General features: G+C 31.6%; 2 protein-coding genes across 2 annotated transcripts; both read left to right on the top strand.

The window, feature by feature from the left end:
* The first annotated feature begins 8,248 nt into the window (after positions 1–8,248).
* LOC145102561 (uncharacterized) lies at positions 8,249–10,923 on the top strand. Its single transcript, XM_079039983.1, has 5 exons — positions 8,249–8,848; positions 9,017–9,053; positions 9,150–9,386; positions 9,472–9,519; positions 10,191–10,923. Exons 1-5 carry the CDS (start codon positions 8,547–8,549, stop codon positions 10,707–10,709), a joined length of 1,143 nt encoding a protein of 380 aa, XP_078896109.1. The 5' UTR covers positions 8,249–8,546; the 3' UTR covers positions 10,710–10,923.
* Positions 10,924–13,289: 2,366 nt separating this feature from the next.
* On the top strand, positions 13,290–16,676 carry LOC145102562 (autophagy-related protein 16-like). The gene is made up of 5 exons (XM_079039985.1): positions 13,290–13,601; positions 13,808–13,934; positions 14,167–14,348; positions 14,574–14,769; positions 15,486–16,676. Coding segments are annotated over exons 1-5 (1,536 nt in total). The 5' UTR covers positions 13,290–13,599; the 3' UTR covers positions 16,515–16,676.
* Positions 16,677–17,051: the final 375 nt, after the last annotated feature.

Below are 17,051 nucleotides of genomic sequence, written 5' to 3' on the forward strand. Positions count from 1 at the left end.
GGTTGTTAGCTACAACCTTGACGGATCAATCGAAGCGGGTGATAATTATCTCCGGTCTTTTTCCACGACCTCTAATGAAGCATCGTAAAGGGTTATATCTAGTCACATAGCTCGGTTATATGAATCACTATAAGCGTTAACTGGTTTATTCATCTAGAAACCACAAATTCAGTTTCTCTTTTTTATCAAACATTTTCAAACATGGTTTTAAATGCAAAATAAATACTTTTCAAACTTTTAAAAGTATTATTACTACGGTTAGCAGAAAACCTGTAACTCTCACCAACCTTTGTGTTGACTCTCAAACTACATGTATTCTTAGGAGATCATTGAACCGACTTTTAGCAGAAGAAATGTTCATGGATTTCGGGCAACCTAGTTTTTGTTATATCAGTCTATTTATCAAGGCAAATTCATGAACTTATTATTATTATTATTTGTATGAACCATGTATTCGAACCTTAAAGTGAAATATAACTGTTATGTTGTTATTGTTGTAACTTGTGATGTATATTCAATTTGCTTGTCAACCATGAACTAAGTCGCACAACCTCGCATGTTTCATCGCCTCGATCGGGGGTGTGACACCTACTTACGGGGGCGATGTCTAGGCTAGATTTAGTGAGGTGTTTAAAGTGAAATTTCCAAACAGTCTACTCTATATACTAAATAGACCCTACCTCCGATATGATCTTACTTGGTTGCTCCTTATCCGTTATAGATCATTATTTTATTGAGATTATTGAGGAACCTAGACTATCATCATTATAGTCACAATAATTATGAAACAAAGACTAAGACTTAGTGATATTTATACCTTGGTCACATCAAAGGAAAAACTAAAGTGTTAGGCAGAGCACTGCCCAAATCACCAATCCTCCACTTTTAACAAGTAAATGCATAATTAATTTCATCTTACACACAAATATAAAATATCTAGATGATTAAATGTTATATGTTCCTATTATCTGTTTTCTTGCTAGATGAAATTATATAACATGATTTAATCATCTATGTACTTTGTACTTATAATCTATTGGGTGTAAAAGGGTTGAGGAAGATGAAATAATGATGAGAGGCCATGACTTTATAGTACTATTGTATAGATAAACTAGTCATCTAGCAGAGTATAGATGACGACCACAGACGATTCTAAACAGTCTTGTGGAACGATGACAGGCTCGCAACATGTATGTGTTAATGAACCATATGTTCATTCGATGTACTCTATCCCCCCTTGTTACCTTATTGACATGAATTGCTATGGAATCCCCGAAGCAATATTGTCTACTCGATGCTTACGATGATCCTTATGCTAGGTCCCTTATCAATATTTTAGGATCAGAAAGTGAGAATAACGATGATGAGTAATCGGGTTAATTGTTTGATGAAAAATATAATTAAAAGATTTAATTATTATGGGTTGAAAACCATATTTGCTCACCAAACTCCCAAGTCTGACCCACTCAGTTTCTTTGTATTACGGGTAGCGGTACGCAAGTACATGGATAGTGATGTTAAAACATGTTTATGCTTATGTTTTGTATTAGTTATGACATCCTAAGTTTATATATATATATATATATATATATATATATATATATATATATATATATATATATAAATGAAAAACCATTTCTTCAAAAATGCTTTATTATGTCATATTGAAATAATGTTTTGGAACAAATTCCGCAAGAAAAGAATACTCTGAATTAAATAAACATAAATAAAAAGATTTTTTTTTCGAGTCGTGAAAATAAGGATGACACAATAATAGGGATAATGACTTAAAAGAGTAATATATTTTCTGATTTGTACACATTTAGTCACTGAATTTTTTTTCGTCCACATTTACCCCTTCAACTTGTTAAACTGTACACATTTAGTCCTTATGACCGGTTACTCCAGGTTAGCCGGTAAAAAGGACTTAATAGGGTAATATATTTCTCACTTGGAACTCATTTAGTCCTTAATATATTTGTACACATTTAGTCCTTAATATTTTTTTGTTGCAAAATAAGTCATTTTTGTTTTTGTACTCATTCTGTACTTATAAATAATTTCTTTAGGTTTTCTCACAACATCTTACCTAGATAACCATATGGTGATGGGATAGGTTGAGGTGGGCCTGCTATATATTGTAGTGCGAGCCAGCTGTAAGCCATAGGCACGGATGCTCGAGAAGAGTTGTTGGGTTAAGGCGGCATGCCGACAAACCCTGAGTATTCTAGTCCGATGACTAATTGGACATGTTGCATGTTGGCATTCCAGTCCAATGACTGCTTGGGCCAAGGTATTCCAATTTGATGAGTGTGGGACCGTTATACATGATAATATGTTTGTTGTATCACGTATTTTGGGGGAAACTCACTAAACTTTATGTTTACCCAGTTGTTTATGTTTTCAGATTATATCGTTGATCGTGGGAAGACGAAGACATGACAATACACACTCATCAATAGTATTGAGGATTCCACGTTTCTTATATTACTCTGATTTTCGATAAATGTATTTTGGAATAAACGTTTTTTTTTTCTTAATAATGGATTTATAACTAGGGAGTTTTCCCTTATTTAAAAATGAAAATTTTTTGTTGTGAAAATGAGACGTTACACATAAACATCAACAACCCCACACACTTCATCAATGATTGTCCCACGTAAAATGTCGTGAGAAAAACCTACAGAAATCATTCATAAGTACTGAATGAGTATAAAAACAAAAATGACTTATTTTGAAACAAAAAAATATTAAGGACTAAATGTGTAAAAAAAATATTAAGGACTAAATGTGTACAATATGAGAAATATATTACCTTATTAAGTCATTTTTACCGGCTAACCTGGAGTAACCGGTCATAAGGACTGAATGTGTACAGTTTAACAAGTTGAAGTGGTAAATGTGGACGAAAAAAAAACTCAGTGATCAAATGTGTACAAATTAAAAAAACATATTACCCTTTTAAGTCATTATCCCCACAATAATATTACCAATTATTACGAGTGTGGGTATTATTTCCAACAATATTTATAAAAATGCTCATCAGAATATTTCAAAAATGCTCATCAGCTTATCAAACTTGTTCTGAAAAACCTGAAAAGCTTATTGTATGCCAATTCAAATTTCAAAATCAACCCAAAAACCCTTAATCATACACACACATATTTAATTGAGTTGGGCAACAATAAGCCCAAAAGCCCTAAGATTAGTCCAAGGCATTAATAATCATAACCTATATTGGTTGACATGTATATTTTATTAATATTAAAATAAATAGACGGACACTAAATTTCATTTCAGCTTTTGATTAAATATTTGTATATCAGCCCCTGCAATTTGTATAGATGTTCTATATTACACCCACAGTTTTATATATATATATATATATATATATATATATATATATATATATATATATATATATATATATATATATATATATATATAACCTTTTAGTTTTTATTATACATGTATATGTTTTAAATAGTTTCAAATTTCTGTCTTAATTGTTTTTTAAAATTTGTAACATAATTATATCATTAGTCTATATAAATATAAATAAACATATTATAATTTATCCGGAGTTTAATCAATGAAAATATAGAAAATAAAAAAAAAACATTTTTTTTTTAAAATATCTCAAAATAATTTGTTTTGGGGATAATGACTTAAAAAAATAATATATTTTTTGATTTGTACATATTTTGTCACTAAGTTTTTTTTTTCATCTATATTTACCCTTTCAACTTGTTAAACTGTACACATTTACATATCACTGATAATTTCATCATAATTGCAAACGGTCATCCATTTTACAATTTGAAGTTATTTGTGTTATATTTACAAATTTTCTCCTTTTAGTTTACAAAAATTTCAAAATTATTTACTTATAATTTAGTTTTTGTATTTTTTTTGTTTTGTTATTCAATCGGTTATATAATATCAATATGCTATGAAACATATAGAAAAAACTAATTAAAAATTAATATGTAATGTAATTAAAAAATTTACAAAAAAGATTATAAAAAATTGGTGTAAATAAAAGAAATATAAATATTTACAGTCGACACATAATTCAACAAAATATCTTTATTTTTTATCCAACACACAATTCATTGACTTATAATTTGACATGCTTAACCTGAATCATACCATATGTATTGTTTTTCTTATAAATAGACTTCTCCAAATTTTATTTTGATCGTATTAAATTTAAAAAAACGAAATGCTTTAAGTAATGAAACGAGTTGGCCCAAGTATTTGTCATCGTTTAATGAAATAAATTACGAGTTATCTTCATTTATTACTATTAAGATATTTTTGTTTATGTAAATAATATATTTTCATATTATATGTATTAATTAGTCTAACGATATTCATACAAACAACGCACTTTAAAATGACGATAATAAAATAAATTACTTTATTAGTGATACATAAAATTTTGAAAATGACATGGTAAAAGTTTTAGGTTTATTAATACATTTATTAATCGGTAAAAGTGGTAGTTTCTAATATTATGTATTTAGTTCTCATGAACAATTAATAGATTGAGTTAAACAGACGGAGTGTGAGGGTGTCGACTTGGTTACGTTATCATATTAAAAATATTCACTAATATAAATGTTTATTTTCAGTATTATCATATAAGTGTAGAGGTGGCAATCGTGTCGTGTCGTGTCGAAACATTAAACGGGTTGAAAGTGCTTGACCCTAACCCGACCCATTTAATTAACGTGTCGTGTCGAGTCAACCCGTTTATTTTCGTGTCGAGTTCATGTCGGGTTTCAGGTTAGGGCTCTATCTTGAAATATGTTGTGTCATGTGAGGTTAAAATATTAAGCATGTTGAAAGAATAGGAGTTGGGTAGGCAGAAAGGAATAACTAATAGTTTGGAGGCAGAATATATGAAGTCATAGCAAGTTCACATGACAAAATTAAAAGAGTGGGAGTTGGGGAGGCGGATGACAAGGTCATGAGGTTGTGAGAATGGTGAAAGAGATTGGGTAGTTTGGGAGAGAATGAAAAAACTGAAATGAAGTCTTGATCTAGACGGCTAAGTTATTTCAACATTACAAAACAATTCAATTCGAAGGTTTTCTTTTACTTATGGTTTTTGGTTTTATATCTTTCTAGTTTATTTAAATAATTCAAAAAACATGCATATAAGTAAACGAGTCATTTTCGAGTCATATTCGAGTTGAAATTTTCAACCCTAACTTTACCCATTTAATTTTCTTGTCGTGTCGTGTCAACCCGTTTATTTAAACGGGTTCAAATATCTTACCCAAACTCGTTTATTTCGTGTCATGTCAATTTTTGCCACCTCTATATAAGTGTTTACAAAATTAAAGTAATATCCATAAAAAATATCGGTAGCAAGATAGTAAAATAATAAATATATACTTCATTCTAAAAGGTTAAGAATATAGAATATATATTTTTATTAAATGCGATTATATTTTTATTAATGATAAATTAACTGATCGTATGTTTGGTAATATCATGTTTGCAAAAAACTAATTACAAAAAGAAGGTTAAATAAACTTACGAACAAACATATAAATACATTAAAAAGCTAAAATCAGTAACTAAATAAATTATATTAGTCACTTCAGGTTAAAAAAAAAATTAGTAATTATAAAGAATAGAAATAAAAGATTATAAATAAAATCATTCAAAACTAAAAGGGACTGAAATAAAAACAAAATATAAAGTAAAGGACTAAAAATGTAATTTTATTCGTAATGGGTTCCGTCATATCATAAAATTTTATTGTTGCGTTTCAATGGTTTTGACTATTAACAGTGGTTTACTAAGAGTGGTTTTGAGGGTTTGACTTATAATCGGGTGCGATTAGCAACACCCCTTAATCATATATCTATTGTCACACACACATATTTAATTGAGTTGGGCAACAATAAGCCCAAAAGCCCTAAGATTAGTCCAAGGCATTAAAAAAGCCCTAAAACTATGTATTAGCACAATCCATGATAATTCAGAATCCAATAACTAGGTCCAAAATAATAATGAGCCAAACGTTCAAGATATGCCCAATACTTAGGGCTGGCCAAAACACTAACCAAGCTCAAATTTAAGACAACTAATAAAATCATCACTCATCCTAATATATTATTTTTTTAATATTAAAGAATCTTAGTCATTTCATTTAATTTAAACAATAAAAGCTAAAAGTTATACGATAACGACGTACTTCAACTCTTATTTGTTCCCAAAATTTAGCTTAGACATCTTTTACCAAAATTTTCATCAAAATGTATCTTTAACACTTTGATTCATTAACTTAGTCTCATTTTATCTTTTTTGTTGATTTTTTTACACATATAGGTCAAAACTTCTAGCCGCAAATTGTACATGTTATAATATCTTGGCCGTTTTCATCTTTTTTGCATCTCCAAAAATATCCTTCAACCGATTTAGTCGATATAAGTCCTTCGGTTACTAACCATCTTTATAATTACTATTTAGTTAGACAAATGTTTAAATAGTAATAGAAGTGTTTGACAAAAGAAAACATATTAAGTCATATTCTGATGTTTTCTATAATAACTTTCAAACATTCTTTCATTGAACCTCTACAAATATATCATACAAGCCAAATAGACGACTCGTCACAAGCTTCCCACATGTTGTTGCTTTATGCAACTGAGATTATTAAGGAATGAGAAAATTATAAATCCATTTTGCTTAACTAAATTGATTGTAATCAGGACAATATTACCATCATCATGATTATTGACTTGTTACACCACATTGTAAAAGTAACATGTCTTGCTTTCTTTAGGATATCCAACAAATTTGTATTTTTTGGATTTTAGGCCTAACTTAGCTTAAGTCTTGATGTTTAAGGTAAGCCTCGCACCCTAGATCCTATGATAAGAAATGATGGAATTCTTCCCATTCTATACATGGTTTGGTTTCTTATTAACCATTTTGGTTTGAACCTTGTTTGATATGTGTGTGTTGCGTTTATAGTTAATAACTTCAAAAAAATAGTAGAAGATTTGTATTATTCATCATTGACATTACCACATCTAACAATATTTAATTCCTCTTCTCAAATACTCCATTTGTTGTGACATTCAAGGTGAATTTAATGTTAAAAAAATCCAAGAACTATATAGATGGTTTTTGAAATATTGACTCAAATATACACTACTTGATTATATCATGACCATTATGGTCTTTTTTTTAATGGTCTTGGCTTTACTGTATGTCTTTGCAAACATCTATTGCACCTTTCATACTTTAATCACTTTTATCCGATATAAAATGTCATAATGTGTTTGAGATTAATCCAATGGTTGATTATTTTTCTAGTTGTGTGATATATTGGTAGCAATGTTAATTGATTATGTCACAAACATACATTCAGACGTTATAATATTAGATTAAAAGTAATAAACATTAATAATCCATCTTAAACCATACATTTTAAAGCCTTATTACCGCAAGAAAGAAAATGTCACATTTATTATTTACAGGATTGTCACTTTTTTGGACATCTATAAATTTATAATAAATTCATAACGTGTTAAATTTTCTTTTTCATGTTTATGACTATAATATGAATTTACTGGACGATTCCAAAAGATAGGAAGACATAACTCGCCTCGATCATCTTAAACTTTATAAACCAGAATCAAATCATACAAGTTTTTAAAATATTATGAGTTTCAAACACAAAAAAACAGATGATAATACTACATATCGTGATAGATGATAATAAGAAAAATCAATATTAATAGAAAAATATAATAAAATAACAATAATAATATAATAATAGTTAATTACTATTAAAAAAAAAAAAAAAAAAAAAAAAAAAAAAAAAAAAAAAAACTACATTAGAACATGATTAATTTGTTATTTTTAGTTACGATTGAGGATGAAAAAGAAAAGGGAAGGACGTAAAGACAAAATGAGAAGAAAGCGGAAAGGAGGGTGGTGGGGGAGGGGCAACCCCATCCCCAAGCACAAAAGCAAAGGGGACACATGTCCCGTCGCACTCCATAAATCCGATAAATTTCAATATCCAAAACCCATTTGGATTTACACCAAATTACTTAAATTTCTCCAACATCGATTTATTTCAACTTATTTATTCAACAAATGGGTCACATAGAAATTAGAAAACGATAAATTAACTTATTTTAAACACGAAATTTACAATATTAAATTATTTTTTGTATAATGTTTCCTGGAAATAACGTGCTGTTTCTTGTTTTCTTTTGGAATATCACCTTTGTTTTATTTACACTTCTGGAATCGAAAAACCAGCAACCAAAATAAAGAAAAGAGTTCATAGAGTATATTGTGGTCGTCGTCTCTTCACCTGTAAGCATCACTCAACTCTTCAATTCTTGTTCCCCAATTAATTCTTCCTGCCAAAACTACACCTTGTTTCCCCAATCGTCGTCAATCGAACGTCGATCACCCATCCAGATCCCAATCCTAATTATATTTCACCCACAAATCAAACCCACAACCTGTGTTTGAGTTTGAGAGAGAGAGAGAAGGGCCCGGAGATGGGAGGTGTCACGTCATCAATGGCGGCCAAGTTGGCTTTTTTCCCACCGAATCCACCGTTTTACAAGGTGGTTACAGAGAAATCAAGTGGGTTATTGCTCCTGGACAGGTTTCCTCACCGTGAAAATGTCGACGTTCTCAAGCTCCCTACTCGCCGGGGTAATAAAATTGTTGCGGTGTACGTTAGGTATCCCATGGCCACTCGCACTATACTTTATTCACATGGGAATGCTGCTGATATTGGTCAGATGTATGAACTCTTCGTTGATTTGAGCATCCACCTCAAAGTTAATCTCATGGGGTTAGTAACAAATTGTGCCCTAATTTTTTCAATTCTTAATCTTTCTTGCTTCTATACGAACTTTAAATTAGTCTAGGTAAATCAAAGAGTCTTCACTTCCGATTGTTTATACCGATTCCACATACAATGATTTCGACTACTGAGTTGGATTGCTGTGCTGTTATGCAGGTATGATTACTCAGGATACGGACAGTCGTCTGGAAAGGTACTTAAAACGATCTAAATTCATTAAAAACATCGAATTATCTTTGGAAACGACTCTAAAATGTTACATTTATTTCCATTTTATGCTGTTTTGCAGCCAAGTGAGCATAACACATACGCAGACATTGAAGCTGCATATAAATGTTTGGAAGAAAGCTACAACACAAAGCAAGAAGATATCATCCTTTATGGTCAATCTGTAGGAAGTGGCCCCACTGTGAATCTTGCTGCTCGTTTACCTCGATTGAGAGCTGTTGTTTTGCATAGTCCTATATTATCAGGCCTCAGAGTCATGTATCCTGTTAAACACACATACTGGTTTGACATATATAAGGTGTGTCCTCATTTTATTTTACTGATAATTCATGTATATATCATTCTTTTTTTGAACTTATGATTCTTGAATTGGATATCTGCAGAACATTGATAAAATTCAATTCGTGAAGTGCCCTGTTCTTGTCATCCATGTAAGCACCATCCTTCTAATCTTTTTCACTTTTTAGTGCATAATTAAGATGTTCAAAGTTGGGACAATATCACTATGGGGCTGTTTACCTTTTAGACTTAATGAGCTTAATTGGTTAAGAACTTAATTTGGACAGCTGTAGATGGCTGATTCCTTTTTCCCTAATTTGGACATAATGACTAAATGGGTGAAGCCAAAAAACATGGCTTAATGTATTAGGACACCAACTCTTTACCTATTTGCCCTTTTTTTTTTTCTTCCCTTCCTCATCTCACATAAAAATTGATTGTGAAATATGTTTTTTGTTTAGTCTCACTCAACGGTTTATTTAATCTAAAAGAAGAAACAAAACCTTTTGTATACAACACTTCATCAATACATACGTCATTACCCTTCAAACAAATATACACATACAAGGCTAAAATGTAGGAAAAAGAAAGACACAACCCCTAAATAGTGTAGCTAAGTCTCAGGTTTTGTTCCACCTAGGTAACTAAAACCTTCTTTTAAAAGGTTTAATCGTTAAACATTCAATTTAATTCCATTATTACAAAAAACATTATATTTTTGTTGATGTCGTATGACGTGGCGACTTTGCTAAAGCAATTTCATTAAATAGTATCTCAAAACTTCTTTTCAAAAGGTTTAAACCAATATTATAAAATATTGCAGGGTACTGCAGATGAGGTGGTTGATTGTTCTCATGGGAAACAACTTTGGGAACTATGTGAAGAAAAATACGAACCATTATGGATCAAAGGAGGAAAGCATTGTAATTTGGAGCTATATCCAGAATACATTAAACACCTAAAAAAATTCATAACCATTGTTGAAAAGCCACCATCATCACGAAGAAACAACAATCCAAGAAAAAGCATGGACCAATCCTCCACCACCAACCGCCATCACCACCACCACCATTCCGGTAGGAGGAGGAGTACGGATTGTTTTGAAGCTCCAAGGAAAAGCACGAGCATGAACACGAAGGAGAATTTGGACCTTATTAATGAACTATGTGAGTATAAGTTTGATCAAAGTGATGATAAAGTTGGAAAGCTGAGAATACCTTATGAGCATATGGAGAGGTCTAGGAAGAGTATGGAGTGTCGTGAAAATCCTAGATTAAGTACTGATATGAAGGCTGAATGGGGGCGTAAGAGTGTGGATTGTATTGATAGGAGTCGTAACTAGTTAGTTATAAACATTTTATTTTTATGGATATGGTTATGGTTATGGTTATGATTACTACAGAAAGTGTAGAGGGAAAATGAGGGTGGTGGTTGGGGTTTAATTTGTGTTGTAATTTTGTTTGTTAAAAAAAGTTGTTAGTTGATGTTTAAAATGTTCTAGTTCAAGTTGAATGTTGATGGAGATTGAAATGTAATCAACTTTTTTAGATCCCAAACTCTATTAGGTTGAATCCTATTCTTGTCGAGCCTCAAATATGAGTTTATTGTTTTATCCTAAGATGAGTAAATTAATCACCATCTTACAGGGATTGGATATATATATATATATATATATATATATATATATATATATATATATATATATATATATATATATATATATATATATATAGAGGGCTAATGTCATAAAAGCCCTCAAGTTAATATAATGGTAACCTGTTATTGTTGCTAAAAGGGTAAAACCGAACATTTTTTCGAAAATGTTTGGTTAAAAGCGGACATAAATTTCAACTTTGGGCAAAACCGACAAAACCCTGAAAACTTGAGGGCTTTTATGACATTAGCCCTATATATAACAATGTAGAATGTTCTTTTTGTATTGTTTATCGGTAAGTTTGTTTTAAACTATTTATTATTAATTGATAGATATAAATGTATTTTTTATCGTTAAATTTGAGTCATTTGCTTATTAATATTGGATCAAAAACAAATCTTCCCTAATAAATAAATATCTTTTTGCTACATGTCACATTTTTATTTATTTTGCCACATGTAATTATGTGGTTATTTTAAATTAATTTTTATTTCACATGTCATTTTATGGTTTTTTCATCTTATTAAATTCTAGATAGTATTTAAACGCAATAATAAATGCATATCAATTTCATTAATGAACTTTCCTTCTAATTTCAAAATTACTAAACTAAAGATTCATTAATTTTCTTTATTTATTTATCTAATTTATTTGTTTAAATTTAAAAAAGAAAAATAACATTTTAATTTTTATAATTCAATATTTTCTCACTTTTCTTATAAATTCAAAATTTTCAAATGTTTAGAAATTTGTATTTAGTTTTTCTTTTAAATAAACCCATGTACACATGAGTCTCACACCTAGTGAGATAACAAACAAAAACAATAAGACCGCACGGAGTGTAGCGCGCCAAGCCCTTGCTTTGAACTCGCCAACACTGCCCCTCTGGTGTGTGCCAAGGACTTTTGACCAAAATTGATTAGCTTTTGATCCATTTTATTTAAAAAAATATTCTCTTATTTTTTGAAAAACTAGCTTTTATATAAAAAAATAAATTTTTCTTTAAAACCACTATAAATACGACAATACGCCTTAACCAAACCCTTCACTAAACCCTACATCACCAAGTCTTTTCACTAAACCCTACATCACTGATACTTTATAGACCCTCGTTCGATCAACCTTTCACTCTCCTACAAATTACCATTTTGCGAGATGGCTACAAATATGTGTCTATATCCTTAATACATACCAATCCCACAACACAAAACCTTTTCCGAACTCAAACTAGTTTCCAACCCAAAAACACCACTCAAACCGAATATGCTTTTAGGTCTAAGTCATTTATGTTGTAAGTCAAATATTTTAATATTATTATATTTGTGTTTTTAAAAATTAGTAGTTGTTAAAAATTAATATATGTTTAAAAAATCAATATTTGTTTAAAAAATTAATAGTTAAAAAAATGATGTGGTATGCTAAGTCACGCTACCACCCCTTAACAAGATACTGTGTGTTAGTTGACATGTAAAAAGATGACGCGTTAGCATAGCATGCACACCACCGCTCCCAATTTGGCTTCCCACAATTCCATGTTTGTTGCTTTAGTCTATAATCATATAAAAAAATAAATGCAAATGTCATAAAAATCTTTAGATTTGTAAGGTTTTTTTTTTTTTTTTTTTTTTTTTTTTTTTTTTTTTTTCTTCAGTTTTAACTAATATTGTATTTTAGGTTCATTAACTTCTCAGTTTTAAAAAAGAATAAATCAATTTTACACTTTTTGCAAATTTATTCGGTAAAACTGAAAATTTATATCAAACCTAAGGATTTTAATAAATCTGAATACCAAACTTAAGAGCTTTTATGAACTAAAAAATTGTAAAATTGAATATTTTTGCCAACCGTAAAAGTTTTAATAAAGCAAAGGGTAAAATTGAAAAAAAATTACAAACATTGGGTTTTTGATGAACCTAAAATCTGCAACAGGGTAAAAACGATTGAAGGTGTGTTTGGACAGGAAAAAAAAAGGTGCTTATGGTTTATTCTCACAATAAACTAATTTGAGTGTTTGGATAAAATCCAGCTTATTAAGCTAAATAAGCTAATTTTAATAAGCATCTCTCATAATGCTTATTGCTTATTGTTTATTCCCATCACAAATAAGCAATAAGCCAATAAGCTAATCCAAACACCCCTAAACCCGACGAAGAGTTTTTATGATATTATCCAAAAAAAAAAAAAAAAAAAAAAGTTTTAATTTGAAATAAATAAAATATAATTTTTTTTTTCCAGTTTTGCCACATGCTCTGTATTTCTAGAGACGAACCTTTGAATCATAATGGGGATCGGCTCAAACAGTTTGCCGTTTGGATCATTCATCTTTTCAGGATTCTTCCGTTTTTTACGTGGCCTTTGTAGACCTCTTTTGCTCGAAGAGCCTCAAGGCTTTGTCGTTAGAATGGCTTTTCAAACGGATAGCTGCACGGCTACACTATTCTTCGTCGAAAAAGATCTGAAATTAACAGTGATCACAGGCTTTGATTGAAAGAAAGCAGGCTGATTCCTGTCGACGTGTAGTCCGATTTCGACAAGAAACATATCGAGGACGGATCTGTGGCAATCAATCATCATCAATATGTAAGTTATCGCACAATTTTAGGGTTTGGGAGAACGTTTGATTCTATTACTTTGACACCATTGAACTTACATGGCGTGATCGAAAAACAATGAAATCAAAATTAAGAACATCATCTTGTGGTCGTATATTTTTTATGTGGATGACCTAATATGCTTACATATTGTTCTAGAAGAATGAATGTCGTTTTGATATTTTGATTTTGTAGGGCTGAGGATGAAGTTGGGATAAACGCAATAAAGCATGCCATGAGAGCTCTTAGAAAGCGTCATCTCATGGAGGAGGGAGCTCATGCTCCTGCTTTTACAGCTATTTCAAAACCTATTGCTTCTCAGGTTCCTCTTCCCCATACCTCATAATCCAAATATAAACATACAATGTAGCTTTAGTTTATTATTCTAATTGGTACTTAGCTTAGCATATATGTGAGATTTTCATTTGCAGTTTGCTACTGAATTTGTATTATATATTACGTGCTTTGCATTTTCTTTTAGTTTTTCTGGAAGTGGGAAAACTAGAAGTCTAGAATTATACTGAACTTATTGAGTTTGTATATGCCACATGAAGGGTATGGAGTGGAAAGATAAGGCAGAAACTCTTGAATTGGAACTTCAACAATGTTATAAAACTCAAGTTCGATTATCAGAGCAGCTTGTTGTGGAAGTTGCAGAGTCCAGAGCATCAAAAGCTTTAGTTCAGGAGAAAGAAGCCATAATTCCTAGTCTTGAAAATGAGATTTCCCAAGCAAGGTTATCCTTTTTGCCCAACCATATTGTTCATCAGTCAGTCTAGGGAGCTTTAACCTAATGTCTGTTTGGTATGATGGAATGGAATCACAAAAGCATGAAATGAACAAGGTAATGGAATGGATCGTTACACTGTAATGTTCCATTCCATTCCCTCTTTGAATGCTGCATACCAAACACTACCTTAAGGTATTCCTTTAGATGACTGGAATTATGCTTATGCCACAGGGATGAGTGTTCTCGTTTAACAGCACTTTTGGAGGAAAAGACGAAAGCCCTAAAGTTGCTTATTGGTGAGAATCAGGACTTAAGAACTCAATATGAAGATATGAGAGCAAAAGCTAACAATGTGGAGGCTGAAAACAAGACATTAATTGATAGGTGGAATTTGCAGAAAATGAAAGATTCTGAACGTTTTAATGAGGTACAAGTTCATGTTACAATCTTTGTGGGCCCCATGTCATCTCTTTTCCAGTAATTCCTAATATTATATCTGTGCCGACTTCATTCTTATAATATCTTTGGTATTCATGTTTTAGAGTGTTGATGCCTTGATGGCTCCTCTTTTTGTACCTATTTAAAAAGAGATTTTTTAGAATAAATTACAAAAATGGTCCCTGAGTTTAGCTGATTTTTGCACTTTTGGTCCCAAAAAGTTTTCTATTGCAGTTTTGGTCCCTATGTTGAAGTATCTAACAATGTTGGTCCTTATTTTAAAGTTTCCTAACGATTTTGGTTCATGTGTCAAGTAACACAACTATATTACCCTTTATCTAGTTTTTCTACAAAACTTTATGATTTGACTTAAGAGTAAATGAAGATTTTGGACCCTGAGTACAGCTGTTTTTTTATAGTTTTCGTTCCAAAAAGGTTTCTTTTGCAAATTTGGTCCTTGTTTAAGGTTTGTGTAACCATTTTACTCCCGTTCCAAGTAAAATGACTATTTTTGGTTCATGATTACAGCTGATTTTTGCAATTTTGGTCCTAAAGAGTCATTTTATTTGGAATAGGGACCAAAAACGTTACAAAAACCTGAAATAAGAACAAAAATCTTAGGAGAACTTTTCGGGACCAGAATCGTAAAAATCAGCTAAATTGAGGGATCGTTTATGTAATTTACTCAATTTCTTATTTAATCAGGTTAACGCTCTATACCAAGATATCCTCAACAAGCTCAAAGCCAGTGGTCTAGAACAACTCGCCAGGACACAAATTGATGGAGTAGTTCGCCAAAGTGAACAAGGCGCTGAACACTACGTAGAGACCACCACCATACCAAAAACATGCACACACAGGATCACAGCCCACGAAGGCGGCTGCGCATCCTTAATTTTCGAAAACAGTTCCGGAAAACTAATCAGCGGTGGACAAGACCAAACAGTCAAAACATGGGACACAAACACCGGGTCGCTAACTCGCACCTACCACGGTTGCCTAGGGTCAATCCTTGACCTCACAATCACAAACGACAACAACTATATAATCGCAGCAAGTAGCTCAAATAATTTATACGTATGGGATACAAATTCTGGTAGGGTCCGCCATACGCTGACTGGTCATTTGGATAAAGTATGTGCGGTTGATGTTAGCAGATGTTCAAGTCGCCATGTTGTCAGTTCGGGTTATGATCGTACGATTAAAGTGTGGGATTTGAATAAAGGGTATTGTGTGAATACTATAATATTCCCGAGTAATTGTAATACTGTATGTTTTAATTCGGATGGGGGGACGATTATTTCGGGTCATGTTGATGGACATGTGAGGTTATGGGATATAAAAACAGGGAAGGTGTTGAGTGAGGTGGCTGCACATTCTCTTGCTGTTACTTCTGTTTGTGTTTCTAGAAATGGGAATATGGTGTTGACAAGTGGGAAGGATAATTTGCATCATTTGTTTGATGTAAGGAGTCTTGAAGTTTGTGGGACGTTTAGTGGAAGTGGGAGTAAAGTTGCTTCTAATTGGAGTAGGTCGTGTATTAGTCCGGATGATAATTATGTTGCTGCGGGGTCTGTTGATGGGTGTGTTTATGTGTGGTCGATTTCGAAAGGTGATATAGCGAGTACTCTTAAAGAACATACGGCTTCTGTACTTTGTTGTTCTTGGAGTGGTCTTGGAAAGCCTTTAGCTACTTCGGGTAGGAATGGAACTATCTGTTTGTGGAGCCATTGACATGTTGGTTTTTTGATCTTGTTGTAAAGATGTCTTACTAGATTCTTTCGGCTTGTAGAAATATTGGTCTTCCATGAGATGTTTAAGTAATCACTTGGAAAGGCTAAATATGTATAAGAACTATAAGGTACGCAAAATAAAGCTTCTTAAACTTGTTTTTCATTTGTTTAGTGGTATGGTAGCACTAGGTTTTCGGAAAGTTGATGTCTAATGATCGTTTAATTTTCAATTAACGCCGTTGATATCATTTTAACGGATACATGTTTTTATTTTAACTTCATATAAGTAAAAGAGTATGAAGGTAAAACTTGTAGTAGTAGAAAGTAGATACTAGCAATAAAGTTGAAAGTAAAGAGGCCAGAAGAGTAAAAAGATGAAAATTGTACCGAAAACACAAATCGTGAAAAGAACACTAGGACCTAGTATATTTATATATTACTACACTACCCTAATTATAACCCTCTATTCCCTCTTATCTAAGGTCATGTCCTTGGAAAAGAACCAACTCTCTCGTGTCTAACTTCATGATATCTTCAC

This window comes from Lactuca serriola, chromosome 4 (genome assembly GCF_051521515.1).
Source record: "Lactuca serriola cultivar US96UC23 chromosome 4, Lser_US96UC23_V15, whole genome shotgun sequence".
In the NCBI taxonomy this organism is placed as follows: Eukaryota; Viridiplantae; Streptophyta; class Magnoliopsida; order Asterales; family Asteraceae; genus Lactuca; species Lactuca serriola.